Raw genomic sequence first — 19248 nt, 5'->3', positions numbered from 1 at the left:
GAGTATGAAAGATGGGTAGATTCTTGAGTAAAATGTCATTTTCTTTGCAAGAAGGAATTGCTTCTGGGTGGGCAATGAATAAAGAACATCGCATAGTTTGTTTTTGGCCACACTGTGCAGCTTGTGGTATTTTAGTTCCCTGACCCAGGGATTGAACACAGGCTCTCCGCAGTGAAAGAACAGAATCCTAACCACTGGAATTCCTAACCAAGGAATTCCTACATAGTTTCCTATAGTACCTTTCATTCTAAGGTATTTTATCCTATGATCTTATAACAAACTCTTGGAGAAGAGTTCCTAACCTAACATGTGCCTCACCTTCTAATCTCATTCATTCCCTATACCTAGTGGTTTGAAAAGATGAACAGCCTAGTGCTTGAAGTCCTTTTTAAGTAATTCAAGACTGACATAAGTTTTAGCCATGGGGCATAATTTTTCAAAAAACTGAAAACATATCTATTCTTATTCGGTATAACTTTTACAAGATAGTAAACTGGAGAGTATCTCAATTGCCAAATACCATATTAGGTCAAATACACCTTCTGAACACCTGGAAGAATTGCTCAAAACTCTGCTTGTTCAAGAACAAACTCCTAGAGGAGGTCTTAAGGTTCAGTAGGCCCAGGAATAGATGTATTAACAGATAAATAGATAAGAGCCTGGTAATTCATTAGCTGCTTTTGTGTTCAGTTCTGGGGAGCTAGTAATTCACCTTGGAGAAGGCAATGGCACCCCACTCCAGTACTCTTGCCTGGAAAATCCCATGGATGGAGGAGCCTGGTAGGCTGCAGTCCATGGGGTCGCTAGGAGTCGGACACAACTGAGCGACTTCACTTTCACTTTCATGCATTGGAGAAGGAAATGGCAACCCACTCCAGTGTTCCTGCCTGGAGAATCCCAGGGACGGGGGAGCCTGGTGGGATGCCGTCTCTGGGGTCGCACAGAGTCGGACACGACTGAAGTGACTTAGCAAAGCATAGTAATTCACCTCAAATGTTATGTTAAACCTCAATCTAATTGGAAAACTTTGACAAGGCCACAAGAAGGGTCTCATTTTCTTTTAATAGTAATAGCAAAAAAAAAAAACAAAAAACTAACGATCAAATGCTTATCAGTGCTGGGCACCATTTTAAGCACTTTACACATTTAAAACTCAGTCCTTCCAACAACCCTGTTGGATATGTGCTACTATTGTCCCCACTCCAGTGGACAAATTTAACAGTGGCTTATGCCATTCATAAGCCATGCATCCTGGATTCACCCTGTGATACTCTGACCCCAGAATCTCTTCCACTATCAGTACCGGTAGAGACTTCAAAGAAAGATGCAGAGGCTACGGGAACTGATACAAATTAGAATATGCTCATACTCTTTTTTTAAAAAACATTCGACTGTGCCAGGTTTTAGTTGCAGTATGTGGGATCTAGTACACTGACCAGGGATCAAACCCAGGTCCCCTGAATTTACAGCATGGAGTCTCAGCCACTGGCCCAGCAGGGAGTCCCTGTGCTCATTCACGCTCTTGATGCCAATGTCCTCAAGAATGTTTCAGGATTATCTCTGGTAGTCCAGTGATTATGATTCCTGGCTTTCACTGCAAAGAGTGTGGGTTCAATCCATGCTAGAAAAAGCAAGATCCCACATGCTGTGCAGCACAGCCAAAAAATAAAAACACTATGGGTTTTTTAAGTGTTTTGGAGGGTTGCTGCTGCTGCTAAGTTGCTTCAGTCATGTCCGACTCTGTGCAACCCCACAGACGACAGCCCACCAGGCTCCCCCGTCCCTGAGATTCTCCAGGCAAGAACACTGGAGTGGGTTGCCATTTCCTTCTCCAATGCATTAAAGTGAAAAGTGAAAGGGAAGTTGCTCAGTTGTGTCCGACTCTTAGCGACCCCATGGACTGCAGCCCACCAGGCTCCTCTGTCCATGGGATTTTCCAGGCAAGAGTACTGGAGTGGGGTGCCATTTGAAACTGGACATTTTCATGATTTACATTCACTCACACCAAATCAGTCTATTTTTAGGCATTTTCCAAGTTAATATTTAAACATTATTGTTCACCAAGGGGATGAAATACTTACTGCTTGTTCTTCACCTCTTTTCACTCTCTGTCTCACTTACCCTACCAACTACGCCGATTGTCTCGCTCTATCTCACTGTGCACACTGTTCATTGAACCCAGGGTAGGTAAGCTCGAGCAGAGAAGCTGGAAGAAAGTGCAAGGAGCTATAAGACCTGCGAACACATTTATTCTCTCCTGACTGGCACAGCAGCCATAGCAGCAGGCACCCTATATTCTCTCTTTCCATGGATGACCCAGCAGACACAGCTGAAAGGCAGCCTCACCGCCATAATGCAGCTACAATGTAGCCCTGAGGGCATTTCAGGTGACGCTTATATATGCTTACAGAACAAGCGTAGCCTGTGGCCAAGCCAGTACCTCGTGATGTGTATGCGCAGTGCTATAAGGGATCTCAGCTGTTACATAATCACTATTTACAAAACGTGGGGCAAAGAGCGAGAGGGCGTGGGGCGAGAGAGCCTGACCACCGCCATCTTGGCTAATCTGCTCTTTCCCTACACTCTCCCACTGTTTGATTTATCAAATCTCAGAGGAGAGTCCACGTTTTAGAACTGGAGGCACCCAAAGAACAGAACTAAGACTCCAAGTGCTGTATGCAGTAAAGATTTGTCCAATAAAGGTAGACAGGCAGTGAACAAAATGTTGTCTAGGAGGCAGACACAGAAAGCCCTTGCTTCTTCCTCCTGTTTACTCTGAGTTAGAGTTTCAAGAGCAGTTTGGTCTAGACTTGTTTTTGTGACAGTTTTTTTTTTGGTGATGGTTGTGGTGGTAAATGTATTTTAGCTGCAACCAGAACCACATACTCTGTTGAGGAGTCTAAGGATATGAAAATAAGAGCAGCCTCAGTGTTTTGGGTGGGACTGTGCAAGATATTTCTGACTAAATTGTATGTGCATGTGTTTTCCACAGAAGCCAGCAGAAATTTTTATGTTGGATTACATTGTATTTGAGCACATATTTGGACTCACCTTCATATATACTGTAAGTTTCTCTGCCTCCATGACTTCACCTACACACTCCTCTGCAAGGAAAATTAGAGAAGCATCTGGTGGGGATATTTCTGGGAGCTAAAGACTTTCTCCTGGCTCAGAGCAAACTGTAATAAACCTAGCAATAACCAGCTCTGGGAAGGGCAGGAAATGACACATGTCCCCACCCCAGCAGCTTTTGTTCAAAAAACTGGGTGACTTAATGATATAATCATGTGTGCTGCAGAATGTACATACTGAACCAAAAGCTGCTCATCATACTTTCTCTTTTTAAAGCAAGGACTATTAGACAAAACTAAAATATTTCAGTAATTTTCTTCCCAGGTCAACTCATATTTGAAAGTTGGTCAGAGATTTCAAAATAACCTGCACATTAGGACCTAACAGTTCTTTGTGCTCTCCAGTGGTCTCCTTCATAACAAGGTATGAGTTTATTTTTCTTGCTTGTCGCCACAGCCAAAGCCCTTGTTTCCTTCCTCATTAACTATTAGAGCAGCCTTCTTGTTGCTTCCTCCCAGCTGCTCCCCCTCCCCACACCGTTCTATTGGTACACATAGGGCCACAATTGTCCACACCTGTTAACTACAACCTATCACAGCTTTATACAGTCCTTCAGTGACTGCCCAAGACACTTGGACATCATCCAGTTCAGTGACCCCTAACCCAGGAACGGCTGAATGGCTAGGTGACTACAATCAGAATCATCTGAGAGGGTTTTAACCCTCTCAGGTCCTATCAGAAACCTATGAAGTTGAAACCTCCAGAGGCTAAAGTGAGAAAATGAGAAAAAAATTTAAAAAACCCAGCTCTCCAGTTGTTTCTTTTCTTTTGTAAATAGTTTTATTTACTTGTTGGCTGTGCTGAGTCTCCATTGCTGTGCAGGCGTTTCTCAGTTGCAAGGAGTAGGGGCTACTCTCTAGTTTTGGAGCTCGGGCTTCTCACTGTGTTGGCGCCTCTCTTTGCTGTAGGGGCTGCTCTCTAGTTTTGGAGCTCGGGCTTCTCACTGTGTTGGCGCCTCTCTTTGCTGAGCGCAGGCTCTAGGCTGCATGGGCTTCGGCAGCTGCAGCACGTGGGCTCAGCAGTTGCGGTTCTCGGGGCTCTCGAGCACAGGCTCAACAGTTGTGGCACACGGGCTGTTTCTCTCCGGCATGCAGGATCGTCCCGGGTCAGAGACTGAACGCCTATCTGCTGCATTGGCAGACGGGTTCTTTACCACTGAGCCACTAGAGAAGCCCTCCATTGTTTCTGACCCTGAATAAACAGATATTTGAAAAACATGCACCCTTGAGACTAGGCTCCACAGCTTTCTATCCTGCCCTATGGGCTCTTGCTACACCCCACCTCTTACTGCTTAACCCCAAGCTTGCTTTGTTATGCCCATTCTATGTATGACACTGTGGTCTTGACTTTCCCAGTTTCGAATCCTCCATCGAAGTTGTCCTACAGACACAACTCGACCTTTTGTCCCAAGTCACACTTTTCCCTCCTTTGGAGTAATCTTCATGGTCTAATTCCACCTACCAATTTAATCCTAGATCTTGCAATTTTTTAAAATGAGTAACTGTACTGTTTTTTTTGGAGCTGTGCTGTGTAGCTTGTGGGATCTTAGTTCCCAAATCAGGGAATGAACCTGAGGCCTTGGCAGTGAGAGCACAATCACTGGATTGCCAGGGAATTCTGTTTTCATGTTTCCTATGGATTGCTTTGTCTTCCCTATCAAATGTAAACCGCTGGGAATAGAAACTTTGTGTTAGGAGTCTTTAGTTGGGTTAACTAACTTATTTTAGCCTAAGGAAGATGGCCACACTCGGGTCTGACTATCTAGACAGTGAAGAGAAATGGATCTGCAAGCCTCTATAGATGGGTGGATTCCCTTATGCTTTCTGACCACATTTTCCTGAAGACCAAAATCCATCCTGGTTCCTGCAGGCCTTACAAGGTCCTTTACTTCTAAACAGTGGTGCCAGCAGATGGCAAGTCAACGCAACTCCTCATTAAAGGAGAAGGTGCTTTCTGTAGATGAGGGTTAAGGCAGCTCTAGCTTTCTGCATGGGCCTCCCTAGTGGCTCAGTCAGTGGTAAAGAACCCACCTGCCAGTGCAGGCGATGTGGGAGACGTAGGTTCGATCCCTAGGTCGGGAAGATGCCTGGAGCAGGAAATGACAACCCACTCCAGTATTCTTGCCTGAGAAATCCCATGGACAGAGGAGCCTGGTGGGCTACAGTTCATGGTGTCACAAAGAGTTAGGCAGGACTTAGCAACTAAATGACAATAAGCTTTCTTCATGGGTATGGGTATAGGCTAGTCAAACATGTGAAGAGCACACCACTGAAACAGGTAACCAATAAAACAGCAAGGAATAGCAAGACTCACCTTCCAACTTTCACTGAAAAAAAACTTAAAACTTCTGAGTAAAATATAAATATAATTGCTAATTATTCTAATCCATGCTATACCTAATTATTGATGGCCAATACTTAGTGGGGAAAAAGAAAGACAAAATTAATTCATGCAATGAGAACATTTAGAGATACTTTGAAGATAGGGTGAATGATATCTTTGATCATAAATCTAAGATTTCCAACTACTTCCCTGTATGAAGTTACGTCTATGTTTCAGTTCCAGCTGAGCTGACGAAATGTGAGAATAAAGATCTGAAAATAAATTTTAATTTGAAGCTGAACATATTCAAGATTACTGCAACTCCAATGTTTTCAGTATTAAGTATCTTTTAAAGCCAACTATCCTGTCAATGTTAACTAGGACTTTTAAAAAATAAGACTTCAAATTTATCTCATCATCCTCAAGATTGAGTTTGGAAAAAGTGCAACATGGCCAATCATTTATCAATGGCATACTAAACCTGTATAAGCAATTTCTTCTTAAATAAATGAGTAATAAATACCAGGAAAGAGGAATTTCAGAAATTACACCTCTGATGTAATCTCCTTACTACTCTATTCTGGTCAAATGCAATCTCTCCTGAATTTGTCTCCTCTTCCACTCACTTTTTTAATTTGGCAGCACTGAGTCTTGGCTGAGGCATGTAGGATCTTCAGTATTTGTTGTGAGATGCAGGATCTTTAGTTGCAGCATGTGAGATCTAGTTCCCTGAACAGTAGTCTCGTGTATTTTAGCCACTGGAGCACCAGGGAAGTCCTTCCCATTTACTTGTTAAAAATTTGGCCATGCTAGGTTTTCTTTGCAGCTCACAGGTTTTCTCCAGTTGCAGTGAGCAGGGGCTACTCATTGCAGTGGCTTCTTACTGTGGAGCACAGACTCTAGGGTCCACCAGCTCAACAGTTGTGGCACACGGGCTTAGTTGCCCGCAGCGTGTTGAACCTTCCCAGAGCAAGGATGGACCCATGTCCCCCACACTGGCAGGCAGATTCCTAACCACTGGACCACCAGGGAAATCCCAATCCTGCATCTCTGTTGTGGCATGTGGGCTTCTTAAGTTGTGGCACAGTCTTAGTTACCCTATGGCATGTGGGATCTTAGTTCCCCGAGCAGGGATCAAACTCAGTTACCTTGCATCAGGGGCAGATTCTTAACCACTTGACCACCAGAGAAGACCCCTCCACCTTAAAGAGTCAACTCCACTGATCTGCCAGGCCACTGTAAATCCTTCCTTCTTTGAATCCTTGTTAACACTCCCACTTTGAAGCATGTAATCTATTAAAGATTGATCTCTAGTTGTTTTGTATATGCAAATTTTATCAAAGCTGCAGAGCTGGGAGCTTTTTACTCCTCTGACTGTATCAGAATCCCTCACACCTCTAAGCAAACAGTGCTTAGTGCATGTAAGTATCCATAAACATTTTGGCTGTAATTCCACTGCCTATCCTAAGTGGTTATATTAGAACATGGAATGTTCCTCTTCCATTACCCATTTAATAGTGGACACTCTGATAGTTACCGACCTACTCAATAAGTGTTAAATAATGAGGACACAACATATACTTCTTTAATGTCTAAACTGGGTTTCCCTGGTGGCTCAGACAGTAAAGAATCTGCCTGCAATGCAGGAGACCCAGGTTTGATCCCTGGGTCAGGAAGATCCCCTGGAGAAGGGAATGGCTACCCACTCCAGTATTCTTCCCTGGAAAATTCCAAGGACATAGGAGCCTGGTGGGCTACAGTCCATGGGGTCACAAAGTCGGACATGACTGAGCAACTAACACTTTCACTTTTTCAATGTCTAAATTAAGTCCTCTCTACCAACACTGATACAGCAATATGTGAACCGTGAACTTCCTGATGTTCAAGCTGGTTTTAGAAAAGGCAGAGGAACCAGAGATCAAATTGCCAACATCTGCTGGATCATCGAAAAAGCAAGAGTTCCAGGAAAACATCTATTTCTGTTTTATTGACGATGCCAACGCCTTCAACTGTGTGGATCACAATAAACTGTGGAAAATTCTGAAAGAGATGGGAATACCAGACCACCTGACTGGCCTCTTGAGAAACCTATATGCAGGTCAGGAAGCAACAGTTAGAACTGGACATGGAACAACAGACTGGTTCCAAATAGGAAAAGGAGTACGTCAAGGCTGTATATTGTCACCCTGCTTATTTAACTTCTATGCAGAGTACATCATGAGAAATGCTGGGCTGGAAGAAGCACAAGCTGGAATCAAGATTGCCGGGAGAAATATCAATAACCTCAGATATGCAGATGACACCACCCTTATGGCAGAAAGTAAAGAGGAACTCAAAAGCCTCTTGATGAGAGTGAAAGAGGAGAGTGAAAAAGTTGGCTTAAAGCTCAACATTCAGAAAACGAAGATCATGGCATCCAGTCCCATCACTTCATGGGAAATAGATGGGGAAACAGTGGAAACAGTGTCAGACTTTATTTTCTTGGGCTCCAAACTCACTGCAGATGGTGACTGCAGCCAGGAAATTAAAAGACCCTTACTCCTTGGAAGGAAAGTTATGACCAACCTAGATGGCATATTCAAAAGCAGAGACATTACTTTGCCAACAAAGGTGCGTCTAGTCAAGGCTATGGTTTTTCCAGTGGTCATGTATGGATGTGAGAGTTGGACTGTGAAGAAGGCTGAGCACCGAAGAATTGATGTTTTTGCACTGTGGTGTTGGAGAAGACTCTTGAGAGTCCCTTGGACTGCAAGGAGATCCAACCAGTCCATTCTGAAGATCAGCCCTGGGATTTCTTTGGAAGGAATGATGCTAAAGCTGAAACTCCAGTACTTTGGCCACCTCATGTGAAGAGTTGACTCACTGGAAAAGACTCTGATGCTGGGAGGGATTGGGGGCAGGAGGAGAAGGGGACGACAGAGGATGAGATGGCTGGATGGCATCACTGACTCGATGGACGTGAGTCTGAGTGAACTTCGGGATTTGGTGATGGACAGGGAGGCCTGGCGTGCTGCGATTCATGGGGTTGCAAAGAGTTGGACATGACTGAGTGACTGAACTGAACCAACACTGATGCCTATTTAGAGTAGTGGAGATGAAAGCAGTGACCTTCACGTAAAAGATTATTCCTCATTGTCTCACATTTAGCTTATATACTTGAAACAACTTGAATTAACCCTTGATCAAGTGGCAAATGCAGTACTACTTTGAACATATTTTTTTTTGTTTTCTCACTGAAGAGTTAAGCTCTGTTTTAAACAAAATTTTGCCTCATCCCTCTGCCTCTTCCCAAAGATGCTGGGGTCTCAGAGGGTCCCTCAGGCACTTGGAGGCAGAAGTTCACTCTGCACCCCACTTTCTCCAATGGCATGGCCAAATACCAAGTGTCATGGGTATACTGGCTCCAGGATGGGGACAGTGTTTGAGGTCAGGAATCAGGGCCAGGAGGTGCCTGGAACTGGGACCTCAGCTCACTGAGACAAGAGGGAACCTCTGCAGCTGTTGGACACAGTACCTCTACCTCCCTCCTTGGCCCTCAAGCTTTGTGAGCACTGAGGTAATCTCTTTGGATGAAGGGACATTCCGTGGCATGCTCCTGACTACTTGACACAGCTGTTCTGTACATGGTAGGCACTCAAAACTCTTTTCAATCAATATTTTCCAGAATATAAAATCTCACAGTATTTTTTTCTTAAAATGACCTCTGTATAACAATTCCAAACATTTCTACCCACACATAGGTAAATAAAGGAAAGGTCCAATAAGTTGTTTAAAAGTTTTGTATTGTGTCATACAAACTGTCTTCAAAAACAAGTGCATAAGTGAAAATTTTTTCTTCCCTTTGCTCCTCAAACATTACAGTAGACCAATTCCTGCTAATAGATCACAAAGGTAAAACATTATGTCCCCTTTTGAATTCTAAACAGTTAATTCTAGACACCAGCTTCCAAGTTTTGTAATTTACCAATCTGGTATGGACATAAACAGTTCCAGTGCTTTTCAACTTATCTATCCCTGAATTTTTCTCTCTTCAAAGTTCCAGGCAGTAATTGATTTTAATGCCCTCAAGTTAGATAAAGCTGACTATTTAGAACTTATAAATTATTTACACTATACAATCACTAAGAATAGAACTATGACTTACACATTATACCCCTCTACTTAGCACCATGAACAAAATTCTCAATACTAATTGATGGGCTAATTATTCCAATGATCAAATATATGACACTGATAGTCTTAAAAACACTCATTTGTTATTTTTCTTATATACAACAGAAATTCCCTCCTGTCTTAAAGATTTTTTTTCTGGCAATATTCTCTGCTGCCTTGACTATCCTGAACTTCTTGCTTGATGCTAATAACAATTCCCTAGGTCATTAGTAATGAGAAGCTAAGGCATTAAACCTAATAGGCTCTAAGCTAGTTTAAATGTGGTGGAACACTATGTATAGAATTGCACTGTACTTATCTTCTGTCATGGTTCTCCAAAGTGCTATGATTCCATTAAGATATCTGTCCTGCATAGATTCAAATTCTGTATCTTTCACTTTTGGATGGCTTGAGTACCATAAAACATGATTTATTTGGTAGCAAAAACATCTCCAGGAGTTTCAAAAGGGATCACTACTCAGCTAAAAAAGTTACAATCATCACTTTTCTTTAAACCTAGAACATATACCACTGATTGGAAGGAAAAACCCCATCCTTCTGTTGGTAATAAAAATGGAAAACAGTGAGTTGAGCTGTGTACTTTTTAAAAGGTGCTACACAAGGTCATGTTCTTGAAGTGGTCACAAACACTGCTTCAGTGACATTCAATGTTCAACATATGCTACATTACTCTTAGCACTTTTGTACTTAATCTCCACACATAGCAAGTTCAGGTATCAAAATAATCCTGGTTCTAAAAGAAAGAGCTCACCACCAATATTTAAAGCTGATTCTTCCCAAGAAGATAGGATAGTTTTTCCACTATGCAGTTATGAAAGTGGTATTCTCTTAGGCTAAGCTTTGTCAAGGCTCAGAGAAAACCCTGAGGTGAACTTAGCAAGGTCCTTGTAAAGAAACTTTCAATGAGAAACTCAACACTTGGGAATTTTAAAGCTCCAAGACTGGCTCATTAAACAGAAACACCACAGGCTTTCTTAGAACACTGAGTCTAGTGATTGTCTATGTCAAGGAGGCACGTACACAATTTTACTAACTCCTGATTAGTCTCTTCTGTATGGAAAATGCAGTCAGTCTGACGAAGGGCCTATAAAACATTCTGCCAGGCTTAGCTGTTCTAGAGAGCATGGAGAAGTAAGGGGAAAGCACTAGGAAGCAATTAATACTGCTGAGTGCATCTCTGGGGAAAAAAATAAACCTGTACAAGGCAATGGCTATCCCAACCAAGGATTTAGATTAAACAGGAGTTTAGTAATCTACTAATGGTTTCCAAAGTGTTTACCTTTGAAGGTAAAGAAAGGTAAAACCCTGAAAGGAACAGTAAAATAACGCTGTAGGAGAAAGAAAGCTTCATTACATTTTACTTACTTGTTTGTTCTCCCAGTGAATGTGGGTCAAATGTGTACTTCTCAGAAAAGACAGGCTCCTCTGGGGAGCACTGTTCTGATCCTACCTTTTTCTAGCAAGTTCCTGCAAAAACATACAGCCTGATTTCCCCATTCTCATCACTATCTGCAACAGGAGTCAGTTCCATAGCTATCGGCTAAACTTTAGCACTGATCTCTGTAGAACTGATTTCCCGATGTGATTTTTATTCTGTCTCCAGGAAGCACAGCATGAATAGAAAAGACAGAAGTCCTTCCCTGAAGTCCTTCCCAGGAAACTGCAGTTGGGACTGCAAGAGAGTGCAGAATAGTGCATGGCAAAAAATTCCTCTCGTGAGCTTAGTCAAACACATATGGTATGCATATTCCCCTGGGCATAAAAAACTTACATTAATTAATGTCAGCAACAGAATCCAAAACATTGGTAGATCAAATTCTAATGTGGCAAATTAAAAAGTAGACAGTGCTCCACTGGGTTAATAAAATCAGAATTAGCTAAGAGACAATCCTTTAAATACCACATCATTGAAATCTCCTAGTGGGCATGTCCCCTTCATCAGTTACTTTTAAAATAACGGTCATAACAGGAGAAAGAACAAGCACCATGCTCACTAATGCGGATTACTGGACTGCTCTGATCAAGCACTGCAGTTCACAGATAAACATTTCACATCTTTCCTTCAGGTTACTGAGTCTTTCTTCTTCCGGAATGGTGATTTCAGCCTCTTCCATACACTGTTTTTGGGCTTAGATTTTTTCTCCATGGCCAGTACTGCCTCCTTTTCTTTCCTACGAATCTCCCGGACAAGGGCGTGGAACACATCATCGATGTAGTAGCGGTATGCAGCAGATGTCTCAAAAAAGGGGCAGGTGAATTCTCGGGCCAAAGCCAATCCTTCTTCTTTGGTGACCTTTAAAAACGTAAACAAGAGAAAACTTACAGTGGTAACAGCATAGTGGAATTTTAGCTGAGCTATTTAAAATCCTAAAAAACAATACTGTTAAAGTGCTGCACTATGTCAACAAATCTGGAAAACTCAGCAGTGGCCACTGGACTGGAAAAGGTCAGTTTTCATTCCAATCCCAAAGAAAGGAAGTGACAAAGAATGTTCAAACTACCGTACAATCGTACACATTTCACATGCTAGCAAGGTAATGCTTAAAATCCTTCAAGCTAGGCTTCAGCAGTACGTGAATTAAGAACTTCCAGATGTACAAGCTGGATTTAGAAAAGGTAGAGGAACCAGAGATCAAATTGCCAACATCTGTTGGATCATAAAAAAAGCAAGTGAGTTCCAGAAAAACTGCTTCATGGACCACGCTAAAGCCTTTTTTAACTCTGTGGCTCACAACAAACTGTGGAAAATTCTTAAAGAGACAGGAGAGCAGACCACCTTAGCCATCGCCTGGGAAACCAGTGTGCAGGTCAAGAAGCAACAGTTAGGACCTTACATGGAACAACGGACTGGTTCAAGATTGGGAAGGAAGTATGACAAGGCTGTATACTGTCACCTCATTTATTTAACTTATATGTGGAGTACATCAGCAAAATGCCAAACTGGATGAAGCACAAGCTGGAATCAAGATTGCTGGGAAAAATATCAACAACCTCAGATATGCAAAAGATACCACTCTAATGGCAGAAAGTGAAGAGGAACTAAAAAGCCTCTTGATGAAAGTCAAAGAGGAGAGAAAAAAAGCTGGCTTAAAACTCAACATTCAAAAAACTAAGATCATGGCATTTGGTTCTATCACTTCATGGCAAATAGATGGGGAAAAAGTGGAAACAGTGACAGATTTTATTTTTGGGGTTCCAAATTCACAGCAGACAGTGACTTTAGTCATGAAATTAAAAGATGCTTGCTCCTAAGGAAAGTTATGATAAGGCTAGACAGCATATTAAAAAGCAGAGACATCTCTTTGCCAACAAAAGTCTATATAGTCAAAGCTACGGTTTTTCTAGCAGTCATGTATGGATGTGAGAGTTGGACCATAAAGAAGGCTGGGCGCTGAAGAACTGATGCTTTCCAACTGTGGTGCTGGAGAAGACTCTTGAGAGTTCCTTGGATAGCAAGGAGATCAAACCAGTCAATCCTAAAGGAAATCAACCCTGTATACTCACTGGAAAAGACCCTGATGCTGGGAAAGATTGAGGGCAAGAGGAAAAGGGGTGACAGAGGATGAGATGGCTGGATGGCATCACTGAAACTCGGTGGTTTGATGAGTTTGAGCAAACAGGGGGATAGTGAAGGACAGGGAAGCCTGCTGTGCTGCAGTTCACGGGGTTGCAGTGTCAGACAAAACTCAGCGACTGAACAACAGCAGCAGAAAAAAATTACAGCTGCCACCTCAAAGTGAAGTAACAGGAAGAGCCCTCTCCAGCTCTGGAGATGTCCCAGCAGAGCAAGCACAGTGATATCTGTATTGTTGAGAGGCTGGATTATATCACTTCTAAGACTCCTTCCATCTTCAAACTATGTGATTCTATTTCTAGTCTACTTTAAAGGTAACTTTTTGGAACAGGGAGTATTTATAGATGTCAAATATACAATCTTAATTTCCTCATACATTTCAAGAAAGTAAATCACAAGGCAAAGAGAAGTTGTAATTAAGCTACAACACTGAAAACCATAAGAACCTGAAATCAACATATCAAATTATGAATATAACATAATTTCTCCTACTTTTGGATGTTTAGCCTTTTTCTAATTTTTTGCTGCCATAAATAGCCTAGCAACAAATATTTTATACATAAATCCCTGAATAGATTATTGTGAAGAGGAAGCAACCAAGAAACATCACAAACTTAACTATTATCCAATTACTTCTAAAAATTCTATACCATTCATTGCCTTCACTAGTGGTGATAAACATGCCCCTTTCACTATACCTTCATCTCTATATCAAAAACCAAAATTTTAAACACTGCTGCTAATTTGAAGGGTATCACTCATTCTAAAATCCTCTACAATTTCTCTTATTCTCTCTCTACTGGGCTAATAATCCTCACCATCAGGAAGTATACCTTGAAGCCTAAGTTTCTCTCTTTGCAACATAAAGAGACTTATTTCTGAGGTTTTAGGAAGTAAAAAGCCCATGATACCTCCATCTGTGCTTGTGCTCACTTGTGTCTGACTCTTTTCGACCCTTTGGACTACAGCCTGCTAGGCTCCTCCGTCCATGGAATTTTCCAGGCAAGAACACGAGTGAGTAGCCATGCCCTCCTCCAGGAGATCTCCCCAACCCAGGGATCGAACTTACGCTTCCTGTGTCTCCTGCACTGCAGGTGGGTTCTTAACTGGCTGAGCCATCAGGGAAGTCCATGATGCCTCACTTAAAGTGTATCCTATTTGTCCACTGATTTGTCACCTGTGGATTTTGTCCTGTAAACTGATTCCTACAATCCAGATTTTACCCAAAATAATAGCAAGATATAGGGACATTTTCCAGGCTGGGGAGAAGCTAATTTTAAATTTTCATTTTAAGGCACAGAAATGTATAAACCGAGAAACACAAGTGACTAATCTCACACAATTACATATAGCATTTTCTAGTCTATCCTCACCTGTCTTAGCTGCTTTAGGTCAGACTTGTTTCCCACAAGAACCACAGGAGTATCATCAGTACGTCGAACTCGATAAATAAGCTGTTTAAACTCCCGAACTTCATGGAAACTTCGACGATCAGTAATGGAGTAACAGATGATAAACCCTTCTCCTGCCCTCATATACTGATCCCGCATGGCTGTAAACTCTGCCTAGAGGGAAACAAGGGTCATTAGTGTACTGATACAACCTAAAACTATGCATACTTTAGCTATTTAGTTCAGATCAAAGAGAGATTTGTTACCTGCTGTCCTGAGTCAGAGTGCATGAAAAATTAAAAGAAATGAACCAGTGATCTTCTCTGCATAAGTCTTTCCCTCCCCTTTACTAGCATGAAAAGGCCTTTACTCATAGCATTTTGAGATTTAATACCTGTCCAGCCGTATCCAAAATGTCCAGATTGGCAGGCTCATCATCAATACGGATCCGGATTTTATAAGCATCTTCTACAGGAGGGAAGAGAGGCAGTACTATCAACTCATAAATGCAGGAATATGCAACCTTATTCTGAAATTCATCTTATGGAGAAGATGATTACACACAAGTTTCTTTAAGTGCCCAGATGTTCAAAGGAAGCCCCTAAATCCATTCAGATATATAAATTGGGTCTTCAACTAATTTTTTTTCTTCCACATAAGCCATGACGTAAATTTATTCATAGCTTAAACTTCTCAGACTTCACCTACAATTCTAAACTAAAAAAGAGCTCAGAGACTGTCTTTTTGAAAAGTGTTAGGCCATAAAAGTAACTTTACCATTTATTAAAGTTATTAAACACTAAGCATTATATTAAGTGATTTATATATATTAACTCATTCAATAGTGACAATAATTCACTGAGGTGGTATTAACTCCATTTTACAGATTAAAAAAAAACCTAAATGTTACAAAGTTCATTAATGCTTTATTTATAGTTCCTCCTCATTTTTAATACAGGAAAAAGAAATATCAGAGTCTCCTAAAGAATTCATATAGTCAAAATTTCTCCTTTATGAGAGCTATTTCTCTATGTATATTATTACGGTAATCTTGGAAAATACCGAAAAGTAAAAAAAAAAAGCCTCACTATCTCCACCATTCAAACATTTGCTCCTTACACCCTGATGTATTTCCTTCAAACAGTTTTTCCTGAATCCCTGCTTCTGACTCTTCCTCAAAGATGAAGGGCCTACTAAACCAATGATTTTCAAATTACAGGTCATGTAGCCATCAGTATTTGTGAGTTGTGGACGATGAATTTAATGGGTTAGGACCAGCATTAAAATAAACAAGGAGAAATCTAAGATGAAAGAGGAAATACAAAAGTGCAACATAAGTAGTGAGGTAAATAGAGTTTCATGGTATTTTAATTACATATACATATGTGTAAATGTATACTTATATGTGCATGTTACAATATAAAGATTTTCTTCTTAGATTTAGCAGCCAAAGTTTGCAACAAACTTGCACTAAATTAGAAACTAAATGAGAGGCTTCTCCATCCATGGGATTTTCCAGGCAAGAGTACTGGAGTGGGTTGCCATTTCCTTCCCCAGGGGATCTTCCCGACCCAGGGATCGAACCCAGGTCTCCCGCATTGCAAGCAGATGCTTTACCCTCTGAGCCACCAGGGGAGCACAAATGAGAGCAAACACCCATATCTTTTTGTTCACTACTGTAACCCCAGGGCCTAACACAGTGCTTGGCATATAACTCAATAGGTAAAAGTATCTGTTGTTGAATCAGATAATATTGTCAGAAGAGCAGCTGAGTGGGGGGGGGGGGGCCTTTTTCAGGGGACAAAGTTTTAGTTTAGTTTTTTGTTGTTGTTGCGGGGGAGGGGGTCCACCATGCTGCTTGCAGGATCTTAGTTCCCTGACCAGAGTTGGAACTTGTGCCCCCTTGAATGGAAACAGTCTTAACCACTGGTCTGCACTGTCAGGAGTCCCAGGAAAAGATATTTCTAAGTAAATTATACTAAGCCCTAAATTAATTTTGTTCCTAGAATTCCCACAAGTGTGAATTCGTGAACAATGTTCTAAATTTAATATAGTACATGAAAAAATAAGAACTGTTTGTTTTCCCCAAGCCACAAAAGCATCTACTATATAAAATGACCACATCCAAAGATGGGTTAGCACAGAACACTCATTGGCTTGAGCCAACGGAAATTCTCCTGAGACCCAGGATCGACACAGTGTCACCTCCTGAAAACATAACTAATACAGCGGCCTTCTGTGCCTCCCCATTCCCATCACAAGTTTTCTATAATCCTGGGATATAACTCCTAAAAACCAAACCTGTCTCCTTATGATGTTTAGAGAGAATAGCAATTTTTTAAAAAATTACTTTTTATTCTCTATTTTACTAATAACTGAGCATTAAGGACTGTGAAAGACATGAAGAAAGACCTTGCTATGTAATGAACTTGAGGTATAAGGAAGTAAATGAAGCGCTTCTCGTGGAACAAGTAAGTCCAGGCTCTGGATGTCTGGGTTGTGAAGAGTTCAGCAGGCTGGCTCTACTTGTTTTTCTGCTTCCTTTTGTGGAAGTTCAAACCAGCTGACTCATAGTTACAGAGTCAGTCTAAAATCAGACCCTTAGAAAAATGATAGTAAAAGGCTTCTGTTAAGTGGCCCTTAAATTTTTCCTTTAACCTGGCAACATGGTATACCAACCATAAAAATATAACAAAGTGTCCCATTAATGTTCAATAAAAGACAGACTAAGATGGCTGATGTACATAGACTTAAGCTAGGAAAAAAGAAAAGATTCATTTGCTTAGCAATCACTATGATACACTTATTAAGTAAGTCTGTTTAGGCACCAAAAAAGGATCAAAATATAAATGGTTTAAAACTGTTTCAAAAACTGACACAAAGTAACTTTTATGGGGTTTATTTGTAAAACATAAGTGATGCTCTGACTTACCAATGGTGGGATCATGATCTTCTGGAAATCGGTGGCTGATGAACTGCATGGTCATGGCTTTAAAACAAGAAATGAAAGGTAAAATCCACACAAAGATGACCCATGGAAAGAACTGTTAAGTATCAATACTGCATGCTAGCCAGTCTCCCAGTTGATTTGGGTGGAAGGCATTTGTTGTAAGCATTTTTCATTCTTACTTCTTGTAAGATGGAAGAAAAACGTCACCTACCACTTTTCCCTACACCACCAGCACCCAGCATCACTAATTTATATTCCCGAGACAGCCCTGCAGGGCTGCTACAGCTACCAACTGGGCGAGTCCCAGAATCCATTGTCCTCTTGGAGAATCCCGGGCTGCCCCGAGGAAAAGGCACCTAGAATAAAAGACAATATTTAATCCAGGATGGAGGCACCAGTGACGACAGCCCTAGTCGGCGCCCTGCCTTCCCATACGCTGGCCTATGGCTCCTGCTCCCTTTCTGGCGGCCGTAAAAGAAATCCTCACCATCACCTGCCCTCCCGGACAGTTCAGTCTTATGACTTATCACAGGTTTTCCGAATTATTACATTTTCCACAAGGTCAAGAGACAAAGAAATCTTGAATTTTTCAAACCGGGACACAGCAGGAAGGAGCCCAGTGAGAAGGCTGAGGTTTGAGGACCAAAGGAACACCTCCCCTTAGGCCGCAAGGGTCCTCTCACGCCTGCGGTACCCGGAGGTTCCGCCCCCTCCCCATTCCTCTCTGCGGCCCCCTCCCCCAGCTGCATCCCCGGCCCGCCTTCAGGCCCTCCACCCTTCCGTCTCAGAAGCCAGCCTTCTCCTGCTGCTCTTACCGGTCGGAACTTGAAGGTCTCGGCCGGTCTGATCACCTACTTGATCCTCCTCACTCGCGCCGAGGATCCGACACTGACCTGTGACCCCTCCCGCAGCCGGGAAAGATGGCGCCACCAGCGCCCGCGTCCCGACCGGAGGGGCGGGGCGGCCCCGTGACGCCCGCAGCTGGCCACACCCCCTTCGGGGAGGGCCATTTTCCCTCCAGGTCCTCAATGCCTGTTCCGCGCCCTCACTAAGGGCCCATGCCCACAAAGGCGTTAGAACAGTTAACTTACCCGCTACTGTGTATTAAAAAAATCTAGCCAAATATAATGGGTAAACAAAGGAAACGGGTACCCACCAAATCCTCCCCCAAAGAGCACCAAGGTCAAGTTTAAGGCTTAACAGCAGAAAAAGAAAACTTTCCCCAAATGGACAAGAACAATGACTTGGGCTCTTAAATGACTTGAGCCACTCAGGTCTCAAAGACAACTAGTTATACTAATCAAATTTCTGCACATATTTTAAGCAAATGTTAAGTGAAATATTTAGAAAATTTTTTTTTAATTTTTAAGGAATATAATGCCTTCCCACAGGAAATGATAATTCGAGTTTTCAGGTGGCCTTATATACAGCACAAATGAAGGAGTTATCAACTATATTCACCTCTAGGTAGCACAAACAACCCCACTGGGAAATTCTTCTATTGCAACTTTTGCACCCTTCCTTCTTTTTGAAGATTTTTCCAAGAATAATTTGTATTTCCTTTAAAAATGCTTCCTTCACTCAGTACCTTTAACCATGTTCAATAAAGGGGGACAACAATATGAAAATGAAAAATATCCATCATAAAAATCCTCTATTTTCATTTGAATTTTTAAGTGTTTACTTTGTACAGGCATAAAACTTTT

At 41.8% G+C, this 19248-nt stretch overlaps 1 protein-coding gene across 2 annotated transcripts; it reads right to left on the bottom strand.

Annotated features, from left to right (window-relative positions):
- Positions 1-9215: 9215 nt before the first annotated feature.
- RIT1 (Ras like without CAAX 1) lies at positions 9216-18492 on the bottom strand. Of its 2 annotated transcripts, none has more exons than XM_040230311.1 (6): positions 18358-18492; positions 17754-17898; positions 17525-17581; positions 14987-15060; positions 14575-14766; positions 9216-11920 (listed from the first exon to the last, which is right to left on the bottom strand). In XM_040230311.1, the coding sequence occupies exons 2-6, from the start codon at positions 17854-17856 to the stop codon at positions 11690-11692; spliced, it is 657 nt and encodes a 218-aa protein (XP_040086245.1). In that variant the 5' UTR covers positions 17857-17898; positions 18358-18492; the 3' UTR covers positions 9216-11689. The 2 variants fall into 2 exon arrangements, with proteins under 2 accessions (XP_040086245.1, XP_040086246.1); XM_040230312.1 differs by lacking the exon at positions 18358-18492 and adding an exon at positions 18092-18259.
- Positions 18493-19248: the final 756 nt, after the last annotated feature.

The sequence above is a fragment of the Oryx dammah genome, unplaced genomic scaffold, assembly GCF_014754425.2.
Source record: "Oryx dammah isolate SB20612 unplaced genomic scaffold, SCBI_Odam_1.1 HiC_scaffold_28, whole genome shotgun sequence".
NCBI classification, from domain to species: Eukaryota; Metazoa; Chordata; class Mammalia; order Artiodactyla; family Bovidae; genus Oryx; species Oryx dammah.
The sequence above is the reverse complement of the archived record's forward strand: the minus strand, read 5'-3'. Positions and strand labels throughout refer to the sequence as shown.

What these genes read in the sequence shown, in the direction of transcription:
- RIT1 (XM_040230311.1), bottom strand. Translation starts at nt 17,856, where the DNA reads ATGGATTCTGGGACTCGCCCAGTTGGTAGCTGTAGCAGCCCTGCAGGG. An exon ending in TGGTGGTGTAGGGAAAAGTG is followed by an intron (nt 17,582 to 17,753) that starts GTAGGTGACGTT and finishes CTTGTTTTAAAG; the next exon opens with CCATGACCATGCAGTTCATC. An exon ending in TTTTGGATACGGCTGGACAG is followed by an intron (nt 14,767 to 14,986) that starts GTATTAAATCTC and finishes GTTTCCCTCTAG; the next exon opens with GCAGAGTTTACAGCCATGCG.